This window comes from Ovis aries, chromosome 8 (assembly GCF_016772045.2).
Source record: "Ovis aries strain OAR_USU_Benz2616 breed Rambouillet chromosome 8, ARS-UI_Ramb_v3.0, whole genome shotgun sequence".
Taxonomy (NCBI): domain Eukaryota; kingdom Metazoa; phylum Chordata; class Mammalia; order Artiodactyla; family Bovidae; genus Ovis; species Ovis aries.
This window is the reverse complement of record NC_056061.1, coordinates 49,843,840-49,860,525: the sequence shown is the minus strand read 5'-3', so window position 1 is coordinate 49,860,525 and position 16,686 is coordinate 49,843,840. Positions and strand designations below refer to the sequence as shown.

Sequence of the window (16,686 nt, the reverse complement as noted above, 5' to 3'; positions counted from 1 at the left end):
TAGCTCCCAGAGCTTGCTCAAACTCCTGTCCAACAAGTCGGTGATGCCATCCAACCGTCTCATCCCCTGTCATCCCCATTTCTCCTGATTCAGTCTTTCCCAGCATCAGCGATCTTTCCCTGATTCAACTGACTCTTTTACAGTGAGTCAGTTCTTCATATCAGGTGGCCAAAATATTGGAGTCTCAGCTTCAGCATCAGTCCTTCCAATAAATATTCAGAATAGGGCTGATTTCCTTTAGGATGGACTGGTTTGATATCCTTACAGTCCAAGGGATTCTCAAGAGTATTCTCCAACACCACAGTTTAAAAGCATCAATTCTTCAGTGCTCAGCTTTCATGGTCCAACTCTCACATCCATACATGACTACTGGAAAAACCATAGCTTTGACTAGACAGACCTTTGTTGGCAAAATAACATCTCTGCTTTTGTTGGTCATAGCTTTTCTTGACTTTTAACTTCATGGCTGCAGTCACCATCTGCAGTGATTTTGAAGCCAAAAAAATAAAATAAAATAAAATAAAATAAAGTCTGTCACTGTTTCTACTGTTTCCCCATCTATTTTCCATGAAGTGATAGGACTGGATGCCATCATCTTCGATTTTGAGTGCTGAGTGTTAAGCCAAGTTTTTCACTCTCCTCTCACTTTCATCAAGAGGCTCTTTAGTTCTTCACTTTCTGCCATAAGTGTGGTGTCATCTGTGTATCTGAGATTGACATTTCTCCCAGCAGTCTTGATTTCACCTTGTGCTTCATCCAGCCCGGCATTTTGCATGATGTACTCTGCGTATAAGTTAAATAAGCAAGGTGACAATATACTTTCATGTACTCCTTTCCCAATTTGGAACCAGTCTGCTGTTCCATGTCCAGTTCTAACTGTTGCTTCCTGACCTGCACACAGATTTCTCAGGAGGCAGGTCAGGTGATCTGGTATTCCCTTCTCTTGAAGAATTTTCCACAATTTGTTGTGATCCACACAGTAAAAGGCTTTGGCATAGTCAAAAAGCAGAAGTAGATGTTTTTCTGGAACTCTCTTGCTTTTTCCATGATCCAACAGATATTGGCAGTTTGATCTCTGGTTCCTCTGCCTTTTCTAAAACCAGCTTGAACATCTGGAAGTTCATGGTTCATGTACTGTTGTAGCCTGGCTTGGAGAATTTTGAGCATTACTTTGCTATCATGTGAGATGAGTGCAATTATGCAGTAGTTTGAACATTCTTTGGCATCGCTTTCTTTGGAGTTGATAAACTGACCTTTTCCAGTCCTGTGGCCACTGCTGAGTTTTCCAAATTTACTGGCATAATGAGTGCAGCACTTTCACAGCATCAGCTTTTAGGATTTGAAATAGCTCAACTGGAATTCCATCATCTCCACTAGCTTTGTTCATAGTGATGCTTCCTAAGCCCCATTTGACTTCACATTCCAGGATGTCTGGCTCTAGGTGAGTGATCACACCACCATGGTTATCTGGGCTATGAAGATCTTTTTTGTATGGTTCTTCTGTGTTTTCTTGCCACCTCTTCTTAATATCTTCTGCTTCTGTTAAGTCCATACCATTTCTGTCCTTTATCGTGCCCATCTTTGCATGAAATGTTCCCTTGGTATCTCTAATTTTCTTGAAGAAATCTCTAATCATTCCCATTCTATTGTTTTTCTCTATTTCTTTGCACTGATCACTGAGGAAGGTTTTCTTAGCTCTCCTTGCTATTCTTTTGGAACTCTGCATTCAAATGGGTATATCTTTCCTTTTCTCCTTTGCCTTTCACTTCTCTTTCTCTTCTCAACTATTTGTAAGGCCTCCTCAGACAACCATTTTGCCTTTTTGCATTTCTTTTTCTTTGAGGTGGTCTTGATCACCACCTCCTGTGCAATGTCACAAACCTCCGTCCATAGTTCTTCAGGCACTCTATCAGATCTAATCCCTGGAATCTGTTTGTCACTTCTACTGTATAATCGTAAGGGTTTTGATTTAAGTTATACCTGAATGGTCTAGTGGTTTTCCTACTTTCTTCAATTTAAGTCTTTATTTTGCAATAAGGAGTTCATGATCTGAGCCACAGTCAGCTCCTGGTCTTGTTTTCATTGACTGTATAGAGCTTCTCCATCTTTGGATGCAAAGAATTTAATCAGTCTGATTTCAGTGTTGACCATCTGGTGATGTTCATGTGTAGAGTCTTCTCTTGGGTTTTGAAAGAGGGTGTTTGCCGTGACCAGTGTGTTCTCTTGGAAATACTCTGTTAGTTTTTGCCCTGCTTCATTCTGTACTCCAAGGCTAAATTTGCCTGTTATTCCAGATATTTCTGGACTTTCTACTTTTGCATTCCAGTCCCCTATAATGAAAAGGGTGTCTTTTTTGGGTGTTAGTTCTAGAAGGTCTTGTAGGTATTCATAGAACTGTTCAACTTCAGCTTATTCAGCATTACTGGTTGGTTTATAGACTTGGATCATTGCAATATTGAATGGTTTGCCTTGAAAACGAACAGAGATCATTCTGTCATTTTTGGAATTGCACCCAAGAACTGCATTTTGGACGCTTTGGACTATAAGGGCTACGCCATTTCTTCTAAGGGATTCTTTCCCACAGTAGTAGATATAATGATCATCTGAGTTAAGTTCACCCATTCCAGTCCATTTTAGTTCACTGGGTCCTAAAATATCGATGTTCATTCTTGCCATCTCCTGTTTGATCACTTCCAGTTTGCCTTGATTCATGGACCTAACATTCCAGGTTCCTATGCGATATTGCTCTTTACAGCATCAGACTTTACTTCCATCATCAAGTCACATCCACAACTGGGTGTTATTTTGCTTTGGCTCCGTCTCTTCATTCTTTCTGGAGTTATTTCTCCACTCTTTTCCAGTAGCATATTGGGCACCTACCAACCTGAGGAGTTCATCTTTCAGTATCATATCTTTTTGCCTTTTTATGCTGTTCATGGGGTTCTCAAGGCAAGGATACAGAAGTGGTTTGCCATTCCCTTCTCCAGTGGACCACATTTTGTCAGAACTCTTCACCATGACCCATCTGTCTTGGTTGGCCCTACGTGGCATGGCTCATAGCTTCATTGAGTTAGGTAAGGCTGTGGTCCATACTATTGTCTGTGGCAACAGAAATAATCCATAGTGCAGTGTTGAAAGCATGTTTACAGTAGCTAGTTAGAAATTGCCTCCAGCAAAGAAGTGATGTAACTTGTGACCTTTCTGAAAAGAAAGATAAAATCACTTTGTTTACAAGACCTGCCTGTATTCCGACTTTCTGATTATCTGCATCACCTTTTAGGCAAATCTGGGAGTGATCACTGGGTTGGGAAGATCCCCTGGAGGAGGCCATGGTAACCCACTCCAGTGTTCTTGCCTAAAGAATCCCCATGGACAGAGGAGCCTGGAGGGTTACAGTCCATGGGGTCACAAAGAGTCAGACATAAGTGAGCAATTAAGGACAGGGAGCCCCAAAGACATACAAGATGCATTTACAATATTTCATGGAGCATTTTGATTTTCTGATAATTTTCTGTAATCATTCCCAATATTTGATTTTAAAAACCAAGGAACAAAAGCCTAAGTTATTTCACTTATAAGTAGGGCCTGATTAATTTTTTGTTGTATGAATATGAAAAAGAAATATTTTATCTCATTACCACAAAATCTCTAACTTATAGCTTACAAGAAAATGCCCCAAGATGTATCCCTGACTTTCCAAGTTCTTTTGAATCATAATTGAGTCAGATAAATCTAAATGAGTCATATTTAGCTATTTTTTTAAAAAAATATTTTTTTCCTCTAGACCTTTTGAAATGAAGTGTCCGTGAATGTTTCTCACATAATCATATGTCTTTGGTTCTTTTGAATAAACTAACCTTCTAACAATTATACCAAAATAATATACTTTGAAATACAAGCTTATTTTCTTGTAGTTTGTGAATCCAATTTCTACTGATTCTATTGTCTAACTTCATGAGACTTTCAGTTGTCTTACGAGAGAATTAATCTCTTTATCACAACATAAATTTGTACTAATTTTTAAGAGTGATTTATAATTTTATTAAACAGTGACATTTTGAACATTTTTGTCTCTTGTGCAGCCTATCTTCATTGCCCTTTCCAACCTGTGGACTAGCTTTCAAGATGAAACTGTCTTGATTAGCATCCTTAGTAATTTAACTACTCATCTGGAGCCATTCCTGGGGGCTCATGACCTGTTCTTTCCTGAGAAAGTGATGCAAGTTCTTCTTGATGGAGTGACTGTGAAAACCGACGTGTGTAGAATAAAAGAGCACATAGGTAATAGGAATCATCTATTATTTCCTCTTCCTGTTAAAATTACCTCTAGAATAAAGTCATTCTTTTGTTTTAAAATTTTCATCTTTTATCTTTCTGATAAAGTTTGGAATATCTTTCTTGATTATAAGACTACTAATGTTCACTATAGAAAATGTAGAAAACTGTAAATATATAAACTGAAGAGTCTGCTATCCAGCAATAACCACTGGACCATAAAGAAGGCTGATGCTGAAGAATTAATGCTTTTAGACTGTGGTGTTGGAGAAGACTCTTGAGAGTCCCTTGGACTGCAAGGAGATTCACCCAGTCCATTCTGAAGGAAATCAGTCCTGAATATTCACTGGAAGGACTGATGCTGAAGCTGAAGCTCCAATACTTTGGTCACCTGAAGCAAAGAGCTGACCCATTGGAAAAGACCCTGATGCTGAGAAAGAGTGAAGGCAAAGGAGAAGGGGGGAGTAGAGGATGAGATGGTTAGATTTTATCACCAACTCAATGTCCATAAATTTGAGCAAACTCCAGAAGTTAGTGAAGGACATGGAAGCCTGGCATGCTGCAGTCCATGGGGTCACAGAGTCAGACATGACTTAGCGACTGAACGACAATAATCATTCCCGATGTTATTATTAGAGTTTTGGTTAAGAGTGATTTCATGTGCTTATGGGTTTCAGTTGTAATCTTACTGATTTTGTTAATTGGTTTGTAGTAGAAAAGGATGTTAATCCTTGCTCTATTTGTGCAAACAAAGCTCCACTTTTTCAGGGTGCTGTTTGCCATATATCTACCCCAGATTCAAGTGGAAACTTATGAATCAATAAATGTTACTCCTGTAAAATTGAGCTCATTTTAGACCCTTTAAGAGATGCACTGATTCTTATATAAAGGCTGTCTTTACCAATAAACTTCTTTTTATGTTTGTAGCCCCTTCTATAATTTGAGTTAAACGCAACTCAAAATTCATAAGAAATGTCAAAATAGAGTTTGGGAATTGAATTGTTGTCTAAAATGGAAAGTTTTTTAAGAAGATGAAATTAAATAGTTTGCTCTTTAAATTTCCTTTTCAAATTCTATTTTTTTGAAAGTGAAAAATAAAATATAGTGATAACACTCACTCTTAAACTGCTAGAATATGTAAAACCTGAACACTAAATCAGAAAGACTTTAAAAACATCCTCCCAGTTAGTTTTTCCTACTCATGTCATTTTGTTAAAACAGCATATCTATGTAAATACTAAATAAAATTGAAAAGTTAAAGCCACTTCAGCAGTAGATATTAAAGTCAACCATATTGGCAAGGTATGTCATCTCCTACTATAAATCAGAATTGTTTATGCACTAGAACACAATTTATCAAGTCACTGCTCCAGTGAACTGGGAGACCCAGTGTTCTTCTTAAAAAATTTAATTTATACTTGCCACATCTCATCACTGTTTGAAGCTTTCAGGCACATCAGGAAAGAAGAGGGAAGAAGGTTTGTTTTTTTCTAAACTATGCATTTACTTCCAGCTGTAGCCACAGGGTCATTTATAGTGTCTACTGTTTGGATACAGAGCCAGAAACAGAAGCGTAGGTAGCATTGCAAAAGCAAAGAAGCTCAGGCATCAGTGCTTTGTAAATGCTCATTTTTATTTGTGTAAAAAAAAAGTAGCAACATGAAGAAGACTTTTTATAAGTGTGAAGAACAAAAATTGCATTCCTTGTATCAAAATTAAGTTACTGAAAGATGTTTTTGTGACTCTTTCTGCTCATTCTCAACCATTTCAAGAAGGGACAGTCCTAGTATATAAGCATCATATTCAGAGTATTTTGTCACCTCACATGTTATGTTACTAAGAGCTACGCTGTCTTGAATGAAGTTAATTTATTTCTGTTTTAGTCACATAGCAGTCAGTCTCTTCTGCTCATTTACCCAATGAATAAGGTTTCTCTTGTACTCCTCTTTCATTTTAGAAGATAAAGTAAATGTGGCAGATTTCAAAAAAGTGGAGTGGCTTTTCCCAGAAACAACAGCCAATTTTGATAAATTATTGATTCAGTATCGGGGATTTTGTGCTTACACTTTTGCTACAACAGATGGTCTTCTCCTTCCAGGTACGTCATTGGAAATAATACTGTTCTCCCTTCTCCAATTTTTTTAATTTAAATGAAGTGTGCTTATTGTCACTCATTCACTTTGTAAAACTTTATGGAATCTAATGTTGAACTAGGAAAGGAGCTACAAATGTGATCCAAATGAAGTATTTATCTTTGAAGCACTTGCAGCATAACCTGATAAACTGACATAAATAAGTTACAATACAAGTGATAAGTGATGGAGTGTATATAGTGAAATATAAGCACTGCAATGGCATAAGAGGGGGATGACTCATATTTCAGTGAAGGATTCCAGAAACATTATATGGCATTCCTAAAATATGTCATTTTCCAAAGTGATTACTTGAAAGAGCAACACTAGTAGGACTGATATATTTATTAAAAAATATTTTTTGTCATTTTATGGCTCTATTCCATTAGCATAGATCAGTATTTCTATATAAGTCAGATCCCAGTAAAGAAATGGCCAGTATTTTATCAAGTCAAATTCCCCTATGAGGTATACATATATATTACTGGAGCTTCTTCAAAACAAAGTAAATCAGAAATTGAGAGGAAAATCAATTATTATTCAAAAAGTGCCATGTGAATTAGAAATAGAATCATTACAAAGAATTATTGGGATTGTATATATGCAGGGTAGAGAACATACACATTGACTCATTTTTTTATGGTAGTAGATTTTTTTATTATGGGGGTAATAAAAGGTTTACCTTGGGGAACTGAGAGAATAGTATTCTGAGGTCCCATGAGGGTCACTGATCGTGGAGAGAAACCAAACAAGAGCCATGAGGAAGTGAAAGCAATGGAATGGAGGTGGTTTCTTTCTTCTCTGTTGTTTTTTCCATCCCTTTCCTCCCCCTCCCCAATTTCTCTCTCTCTCTCTGTTCACAAATACAAAAGGAAGGGAGTCATGAGATAGACAACAGAGAAACATGGATTCGGACTGAAGAGAGCAGTACCACCACGTGGCTGGAAAAGCTATGGATGGAGCAGCCTGGTAGGCTCAGTCCTTGGGGTCGCAAAGAGTAAGACACGACTGAGCAACTTCACTTTCGTTTTTCACTTTCATGCATTGGAGAAGGAAATGGCAACCCACTCCAGTGCTCTTGCCTGGAGAATCCCAGGGACGGGGGAGCCTGGTGGGCTGCCATCTATGGGGCTGCACAGAGTCAGACACGACTGAAGCGACTTAGCAGCAGCAGCAGCAGCAGCACTTAGAGAGCCTTGTTTCTAGTCCCCATTGTCTGTTGGTAAACAGGGTAACTTTGAGCAAATCTTGTGCTTTGGACCTCAGTTTCCAGGTCCAGAAAAGGAGAAGGACCAATTAGGAAATCTCTTTGTTCCCTTCCAGCTCCCATCAACTATGATTCTAAGAAAGGGGGAGAAGGAGAAAAGTAGACAGACTTGTGGGGCGGTGGGTTTTAGCATCTTTTCTGAATCAGCTAGTCTGGAGGCTTTATTTCTGCTTATTCAATGTAGGCTTTATTTCTACATTGTTTTCTGGGCAGTAGCCACCTACACTGCCTGGGAGAAATGCTCTAGGAGTCCCTCCTTCCTCATGACTGCAGATCACAGGGCTTGAGTCCCCAGGTGATGCTGGGGCTTACCTGATAGAGTCCTTTCAGATGACATCGTTGACTTTATTGTCTGCCCCTTCTTCCCTTGCACACTGCTCCAGCCCCACTGGCCTTCTTGCTATTCCCAAACATTCCAAGCCCATTTCTCACCTCAGAGCTTTTGCACTGACTATTCCCTCTACTTGGACCACTCTCCCCCCAACCCCCACATAGCTACATACCTTGCTCCCTCATCTTATTCAGCCTTCTCTGTTCACCTACTTTAAAATATCAATCCCACCCTCCTTCCTTTGACTGTTCAAACTGCTTTACTTTAACCTGTTTACTTATTTGTTTTCTGTAGCACTGATCACTCTCTGGCCTATGTTATATTTATTGATTTGTTTTCACTGTATTCTCAGTGCCAAGAACAGGGTCAATAAATATTTGTGAATAAGTGAAAGAATGAATAATTAAGAATGTTACTGTTTCCCACATAATTCCCACAAACGTGGATACTTATAACCCATATTTTATGTAGTATCTTTTCATAGTGGGAAATACTTCCTAACATGCAAATGTACATCTTGGGAAAAATGTCTCATTTTTGTAGTTCTTACCAAATTATTTTTAAAACAATGCTTCTAGTAGTTGGTTTGGTTTAAGAGATTTGAAAAACCTGCTAGATGACTAAGTGGCTTCCCATAGAAGATTTTTAAGCAACCTATATCTGGATAGTGAACTATATTTAGATAAAATCATAATTTAAAGCTTAACAATATGGTACGTCCCTAGCAGTCCAGTGGTTAAGACTCCATGCTTCCAATGCAGGAGGCATAGTTTCAATCCCTAGTCAGGGAACGAAGATCCTGTATGTGACATGGTGTGGTCCCTCCCCCCAAAATTAAAAATATAAAATAAATTTCTTTTGAATTTTACATAAATACAATTTAACAAAATGTGTAACTTAAAACTGCTAGTTGTAACATTTTAGCTAAATAAAGACATGTGATGTGTTAAAAATGGAGTATGAGGGAAGGGTTCTATGAGTGTATTATAAACATAGAATCACTGAGTATTTCCTATCTAATTTAGTTCCTTTTCTTAATTTTCAGGAAATCCATCAATTGGAATTTTGAAATATAAAGATAAGTATTATACTTTCAATACCAGAGATGCTGCATATTCATTTGCAGAAAATCCTGAAAATTACATTGATATAATTAGAGAAAAAGCCAAAAAAAATGCAGAATTAATTCAGCTACTGGAACTTCATCAACAGTTTGAAACCTTTATTCAGTATTCTCAGGTAAACAGGGTCATCATTTTAAGAATTTATGACATTTAAAAATGTAGTTAATAAAAAGGTTACATTTTGTTGTAGAATGCTCCCCAAGTCCAGGCAGGAGACATGGTCAGGTGAGAGCCTTTGCAGATGAGGGCCTTTCCAAAGACGGAAACTAAGGAAATCCACAAAGAATAAATGAAAACAAGATAAGGAGTCAAACTGGTGAATTAGACTGGAAAAAATCTGGAAGGATAAGACTGCTGCTGCTGCTGCTAAGTCACCTCAGTCGTGTCTGACTCTGTGTGACCCCATAGACGGCAGCCTACCAGGCTCCTCCGTCCATGGGATTTTCCAGGCAAGAGTACTGGAGTGGGGTGCCAATTGAGATAAATCACTGAAACGACAGTATTTCCTTGTCTAAAACTGAAGGAGCTCAGTACAGGTAATACAGGTGATAACTCATGCTCAGAGGTGTGAAATCACTTAACAAGTTTAAATGGCAGTAGTCTGAAAGGCCTCGGAATGAATCTGAAGGTGTGTTTCTGTGTGAATTGGTGCCTATCCCCTAATTCATTCAACAGATATTTCCTGAACTGCTTGCCATGTGCCAGGCACGATTCTTGGCACAGTGAACAAAGCAGGTAACAATCCCTGCCTGCAGGAGTTCCATTCTGCTGTTGTAGATCCTTGTTTTCTTCTTGCCTCTCATTTTCACTGTTCCAACTTTTAATTGCTCTGTCATCCTCTCTGGTTTAATTTACCCCTTTTAAACTCACTAAAGTAAAACCCTGCAATACATAATTTATGAATTTTTAAAATATGTATCAACATTCCAATGATCAAGCAGGTGGGTTTGGGCTGGACTAAAAGGGTTGGCAAGGACCCCAGCAGTAACTGGTAGGGGGACGATGGGGCTGGTAACTGTGAGCACAGAGGTTGGTCTGAACGCTTGGGGAAGGAGACTGAGAACCAGCCAGGGATGACATGGTTGAAAGGGATCTGCTGTTGGCACTCTTGTTCTGACACCCCTCTGCCAGTCTGTTGATGTGACGCTGCAGCTGTCCTCTTAAGGTAGCAGGAAGACAGGGAAAGACTAGACTCGGATAATCAGAAAGGTGTGCTGAGTGTGGATATCTTTTCTATTAACGGACAATTTCCCCCTGTATTCCTGGTTTTCCCTTTCTGTGTATTTAATCCTTCACTAACTTTCACTACCCTTAGAAGTGAGTATTCCCTCTACATATTTCAATACTGTATTCATAAGTTTTACTTGCCATTTGCTTGTATTGATATAATATTGTTATCTTTCAGCATCTTTTTATCTACCTAATTATATCATAAAGTCATTTTGTATATGTGCTGCCGAAGCAAGCACCATAAGGTCATTTTGAAGGCAGAAATTATATCTTATGCTAAATAGTAAGCATTTAGTAAATCATCTGTTTCTGGATTTGGAGAAAGAAGTTAATCTATTTGCCCTCCTCTTCTCTAGGACTGGAGTTCCTTAAGCCTCTCCAGCTGCTCCAGCAGCCTCATTTCCAGCATAATCATAACTTGTTTAGCCTGGAATTATTGAATACTCAATATTTTAATACTGTAGTGAGCTTCTGGGTGCTTTGGCAGAAAAATAAATCTGTTTAAAATATATAATAATCTGCTGTGTATACATTGTTTAAGATATATTCTAAAGGTGTTCTGATACCTTAAACATGATTTATACCTAATACTTAATAGCTATTCTAAGCTTCAATCCATTTCCAATAAGGTATTCACTTCTTCTTCAATTGTGAAAATTGGAGAGGGGCATTTGATTTGGGAATGAGTGATGTTATGTTTTCTCCTTTCAAAATATACCTCCTACATTAAGGAGGTACAAAATAAAATTGGGCACAAATCCACAATGCCCAGGAAATTAATTACATTTGGCTTACTTTAATTATGAGGTTTTCTTTTTTTTTCCTTTGCTGATATTTACAAGTAAGTTTCATATTCTTCTTTTCCTAATGTTTTGTTAATTTTAGCTAAATATTTTAGTTATCTGTAAAATAATGTTTATTTTTGTAGAAATATTAATTATAAAACTCTACTTCTTTAGATGAAAGAGGTTGACAAACGTTATATAAAACCAATTACAAAATGTGAAACTGGCACTCAGACGGATACGCACTTGTTGCCACCAACAATTGTGAGATCGTATGAGTGGAATGAATGGGAATTAAGGAGAAAAGCTATAAAATTGGTTTGTAACAATATTATCTTCTAAATTATTTATAGTTGGAGAATTTTTAAGAATTTTAATCTGTTATTCATAGAGTTGGTATGCTAAATTATTTACATGAAATAGTGAGTTGTACAGTTTTTTTTGCTAAAATAAAAATAATTAGCATAATTTATAATTTTCTAGCTTTACAATGTTAGCTTCTAGTATTAAGCATATGTAGAAATATAAAAGCCTGAAGCTGCTCTCAAATTTTATCAGTCAGTAACTATAACAGTGATAGTTGCTATCCTTCTGTCTCCCTATTGATCTATATAATGGTTTTAATCTATTGTGCCAACCTGTGGGGTGCTAGTATTTAAAGCCCTCCAGCTTCTTCTAATCATTTAAAGCATGCTCTTCTCCTTTATGGACTTTCTTGAGAAGCAGAATGCTACCTCTATTATATCATAGATACATTCTCCTCTTATTGTCAGCTTGTTCTTTCCAGACACTTGACACGCCTGTCCTTCTGATTCTTTGTCATCTCGATCACAGCAGATACCTACCCTTGGGGGCTTCCCAGGTGATGCTAGTGCTAAAGAACCTGCCTGCCAATGCAGGAGACATAAGAGTTTCAAGTTTAATCCCTGGGTGGGAAAGATCCCCTGGAGGAGGGCATGGTAACCCACTTCAGTATTCTTGCCTGAAGAATCCCTTGGACAAAGGATCCTGGAGAGCTATAGTCCATGGGGTTGCAAAGAGTTGGACGTGACTGAAGTGACTTAGCACTCAGGCATGCACCTACCCTTGAAGTCTGTCTTTAAAACTTTCATCCTTATCTGACTCAGTGGAATTCCTTCCACTCATCCTTTTTATAGCATCTTGTCATTTTAAACAGCAAATACAGTGTGAAGGAACAGACTCTCTTTTATCTGTAGCCTTTTCTCAGTATATTTTACCCATCTCTTTAACTGAAATAAGGTATGGAAATAAACGAAGACTACTCATGTGAGAACAGAGGCTATTTATTTAAAGATTGCTGTATCCAGGGAGTCAGTCACCATCACTTGCTTTGGGCAGGGACTCAGAGTTGGGGAGAGGAGTGAAAAAGTTTTATAGTGAAAAAGGGGGAGGTTTGGGTATTCCTCTGGAGGAAGTTGACAGGAAACTCAGTTAAGTTCAGTCCTTCAATCATGTCTGACGCTTTGCAACCCCATGGACTGCAGCACACCAGGCTTCCCTGTCCATCATCAACTCGCAGAGCTTGATCAACTCATGTCCATCAAGTCAGTGATGCCATCCAACCATCTCATCCTCTGTCGTCCCCTTCTCTTTCTGCCTTCAGTCTTTCTCAGCGTCAGGGTTTTTTCCAGTGAGTCAGTACTTTGCATCAGGTGGCCAAAGACCTCGAGTTTCAGCTTCAGCATCTGTCCTTCCAATGAATATTCAGGACTGATTTCCTTTAGGATTGACTGGTTTGATCTTCTTGCAGTCCAAGGGACAGGAAACAAGAGGCAGGCTAACTAGAGGTGGGCTAACTAGCAGCAGGGCATCTTATGTGATTGGCTTAGTGAGCATTAAGACCCTGATGCTGGGAAAGATTGATTGCAGGAGGAAAAGGGGACAAGAGAAGATAAGATGGTTGGGTGGCATCACTGACGCAATGGACATGAGTTTGTGTAAACTCCAGGAGTTGGTGATGGACAGGGAGGCTTGGCATGCTGCACTCCATGGGGTTGCAAAGGGTTGGACACGACTAAGCAACTGAATTGAACCTAAGATCATTTTATATATATATCCTGTTAACATTATTGCAAAATTTTTCAGAGTTGGAAGGGGAGGTAGCCGGGGGGGAAAAAAAATAGGGCTGTTCTGAGCTGATTGCTACAGCTACTGAGGTTGTGGTTTAACTTCTGAGACTGGTTGCTGCAGAGGTTGTAGGTTAGAGTACTATTTCATATAAAGTGAAAGTGAAGTCGCTCAGTCGTGTCTGACTCTTTGCGACCTGTGCACTGTAGCCCACCAAGCTCCTCTATCCATGGGATTCTCCAGGCAAGAATACTGGAGTGGGTTGCCATTTCCTTCTCCAGGGGTTAGGGTTAGGGTTAGGGTCCAGCCTATGTCTGTTTGTATATTCAGTCTCTCTTGTCACTAACCATATCAATTCCCTTGTTATCCTCTCTGGTGGCAACTTTTCAGCCCCTGATTTCTTGAGATGAGAAAGCTGCAGCTTCCTGGTGTGCCTTCCAATCATCATCCCATTAGCATTCTCACCAGTTACTCTTTGTAGTTCTTGAAGCTCCCATTCCCTGTATTCTTTTCTATCATCTGCTAGACTGGCATGAAGTCATCAGATGCGTACTGGGTAGCTTACATACCCTGCTGCTTTGTTCTTCAGGAGCTAATAGTCTAGCAGGTGACGTTGATACATTTCTGTTAAGTGGTTTAACAGAAGTGAAATAAAAATTCTATCCCATTGACATAGGTGACTTATTAAGTTGACCTTGAGGTACAGATAGGCAATGGAGAAGAGAGGAGTGATGGTTAGACAGACTGTGAGAAGTAAATGTTAGATCTGGGCTGGAAATTTTAAAGAGAATGGAGTGTTCAGTGGGGCAGAACTTTGTACTAACTGGACTCTCTGTTCTCATTCTTCAACTTCATTCTGATCCCCACCTTAGACCAATTACCCCTAGATTTGCAGCATGTTGAAGGCCAGCTCCCCATATATTACCCAGTACAACTTGTTAATAAGACAAAACTGAGTATATCGCTTACAGTGATGAGGGAAACCACCCCGTCAGCAGAGATTTGCAGTGTCTCGGAGTGGGGAAGAGTAAGGTCAGGATTTATTGAGACTTCGAAGTTTGGTTGAAGGTAGGTGTTCCAGTGCCTGGGATCAACTGGGGGATGGGTTGGGGGCTTGAATTGGGTTGGGCAAAATCATGAACAAGCAGTCCAGGATTGATGGAAATAAGCAAGGTGAATCTGAAGGCAACTGATACAAAGAGTCCTAGGGTTTCTTCTCTGTGTTAATGCTTACAACTGAAGAGTTGATGCATCTTTCAGGATGCTCTATAATGAAGTCAAGTGATTTGCTTTGGCAAGAGACTCTCAGAATAGTAAAATTATGCTAATGAAGACATAGGAATAGTAAAGCCCTCCTAATGTAGACAATAAGTTGTGGGCAGAAGTAGTTCTTCATCATCTGCAGTTTCTCAAACTCTGAAATGTTTCCTCTAATTCTAGGTCTCTCTTTCTTAACTCACATGTTCTAATCCCTTCTGAGTTTTTTCCTGGGGCTTCACCACAGCTTCAGTAAAACCCTTATTCTCCTTTATATAAACTCTTCCTTGCTTCCCAGCTGGAGTAATCTGTTTAACCTCATGTTTACTAGTAATCTGTAAAAGGAGCAAGCAAAATGTAGAATAATATAAAATATTATCTGGAAACATCTGAGCATTTCAAATTAAGTGCTGGGTGAAGCCCATTTAAGTAAGACAATGGAAATCTTAAAATTTTTGTCTTTTAAACAAAGAAACCAAGAATGGTGGAGAAAAAAAAATCCAAGTGGTATGACTCTCAAAGTACAGTAATGAATTGAGCTCACTGTACATTTGAATCTGTATGTTTTCTCTTTAGGTTTTTATGTCAATTTTCATTTATCTATTTTCCTACTTCTCAGCAAAAGGTATTTATTTTCTAATATGCTCTAAATTGTCTAATATTTTAATGTTTTATAGAAACATGCTGTGTTATAGGACTAATTTCTTTGTGGATGGAGAGGAGGAAAAAGAAAAGGCAGATATTAGCTATTCAGTTCAGTTCAGTTCAGTCGCTCAGTCGTGTCCGACTCTTTGAGACCCCATGAATTGCAGCACGCCAGGCCTCCCTGTCCATCACCAACTCCTGGAGTCTACTCAAACTCATGTCCATTGAGTCGGTGATGCCATCCAGCCATTTCATCCTCTGTCGTCCCCTTCTCCTCCTGCCCCCAATCCCTTCCAGCATCAGGGGCTTTTCCAATGAGTCAACTCTTCACATGAGGTGGCCAAAGTACTGGAGTTTCAGCTTTAGTATCAGTCCTTCCAGTGAACACCCAGGACTGACCTCCTTTAGAATGGACTGGTTGGATCACCTCGCAGTCCAAGTGACTCTCAAGAGTCTTCTCCAACACCACAGTTCAAAAGCATCAATTCTTCCGTGCTCAGCTTTCTTCACAGTCCGACTCTCACATCCATACATGACCACTGGAAAAACCATAGCCTTGACTAGACGGACCTTTGTTGGCAAAGTAATGTCTCTGCTTTTTAATATGCTATCTAGGTTGGTCATTGGAGAAGGCAATAGCAACCCACTCCAGTACTCCTGCCTAGAAAATCCCATGGACGGAGGAGCCTGGTAGGCTGCAGTCCATGGGGTCGCTAAGAGTTGGACACAACTGAGCGACTTCACTTTCACCCATTGGAGAAGGAAATGGCAACCCACTCCAGTGTTCTTGCCTGGAGAATCCCAGGGACGGCGGAGCCTGGTGGGCTGCCGTCTATGGGGTCGCACAGAGTTGGACACAACTGAAGCGACTTAGCAGCAGCAGCAGGTTGGTCATAACTTTCCTTTTATTAGCTTTTACCTTAGAGTAAAAAGCAGATATTAACTAATATCTTAGAGTATTTTATTTGTTCTTTAGAGGAATGTTCATTCCAGTGTAATTCTCTTTCTACTTAGGCCAATTTGCGTCGGAAAGTTACTCACTCGGTACAGACTGATCATAGTCACATGAGAAGAGAAAACTATTCCCAGGTGTACCCTTCAAAGGATGTTGGTACGCAGTCCATGAGGGAGGGCAGCAGCCGAGTGCCCCGGCCCCAGATTTACATAGCTGGTCTCCGCGGGGGCCAAACTAAGACCACCTATGGAGTCAAGGTGAACTTAACTAGAGCGGTTGATGAAACCTAGTTAGAGACCGGGTTTTTAATGTGGATGCCACAACTGATGAACAGTGGCAAGTATTTAAGAGTATGTTTGCATCCGTGAAAATTCACTGATTTTTTGGGGGGGCTGGTACATTCATTGGTGTTATGAATGTCTTTGGATTCTCATTTATATGTACTATCAAACTCCAACAATAAAGGAAACATTGTTTTCTGTAATACATTTTTCATTCTATTAAAATTGAAAAGTAAAACTCTGTCCATTCCTCTTTGACTTCTTAGAAAATGTTTGGCAGCATCGAGACTGAAATTGTTAGATATTAATATATTAA

The 16,686-nt window shown here is 39.2% G+C and overlaps 1 protein-coding gene across 7 annotated transcripts in view; it reads left to right on the top strand.

Annotated features, from left to right (window-relative positions):
* Positions 1-16,686, top strand: part of CFAP206 (cilia and flagella associated protein 206) — a 43,598-nt gene that overhangs the window by 20,558 nt on the left and 6,354 nt on the right. For 5 of the 7 annotated variants that reach the window (XM_027972443.3, XM_012182803.5, XM_042253421.2 and 2 more), the window contains 5 exons: positions 4,083-4,281; positions 6,233-6,373; positions 9,051-9,244; positions 11,319-11,462; positions 16,149-16,608. In XM_027972443.3, the coding sequence (XP_027828244.2) occupies positions 4,083-4,281; positions 6,233-6,373; positions 9,051-9,244; positions 11,319-11,462; positions 16,149-16,379 (909 nt within the window). In that variant the 3' untranslated portion in view covers positions 16,380-16,608. Of the gene's footprint in view, positions 1-4,082; positions 4,282-6,232; positions 6,374-9,050; positions 9,245-11,318; positions 11,463-16,148; positions 16,609-16,686 lie in introns of those variants that run through there. The other 2 variants (XM_042253425.2, XM_027972444.3) reach the window with 2 other exon arrangements.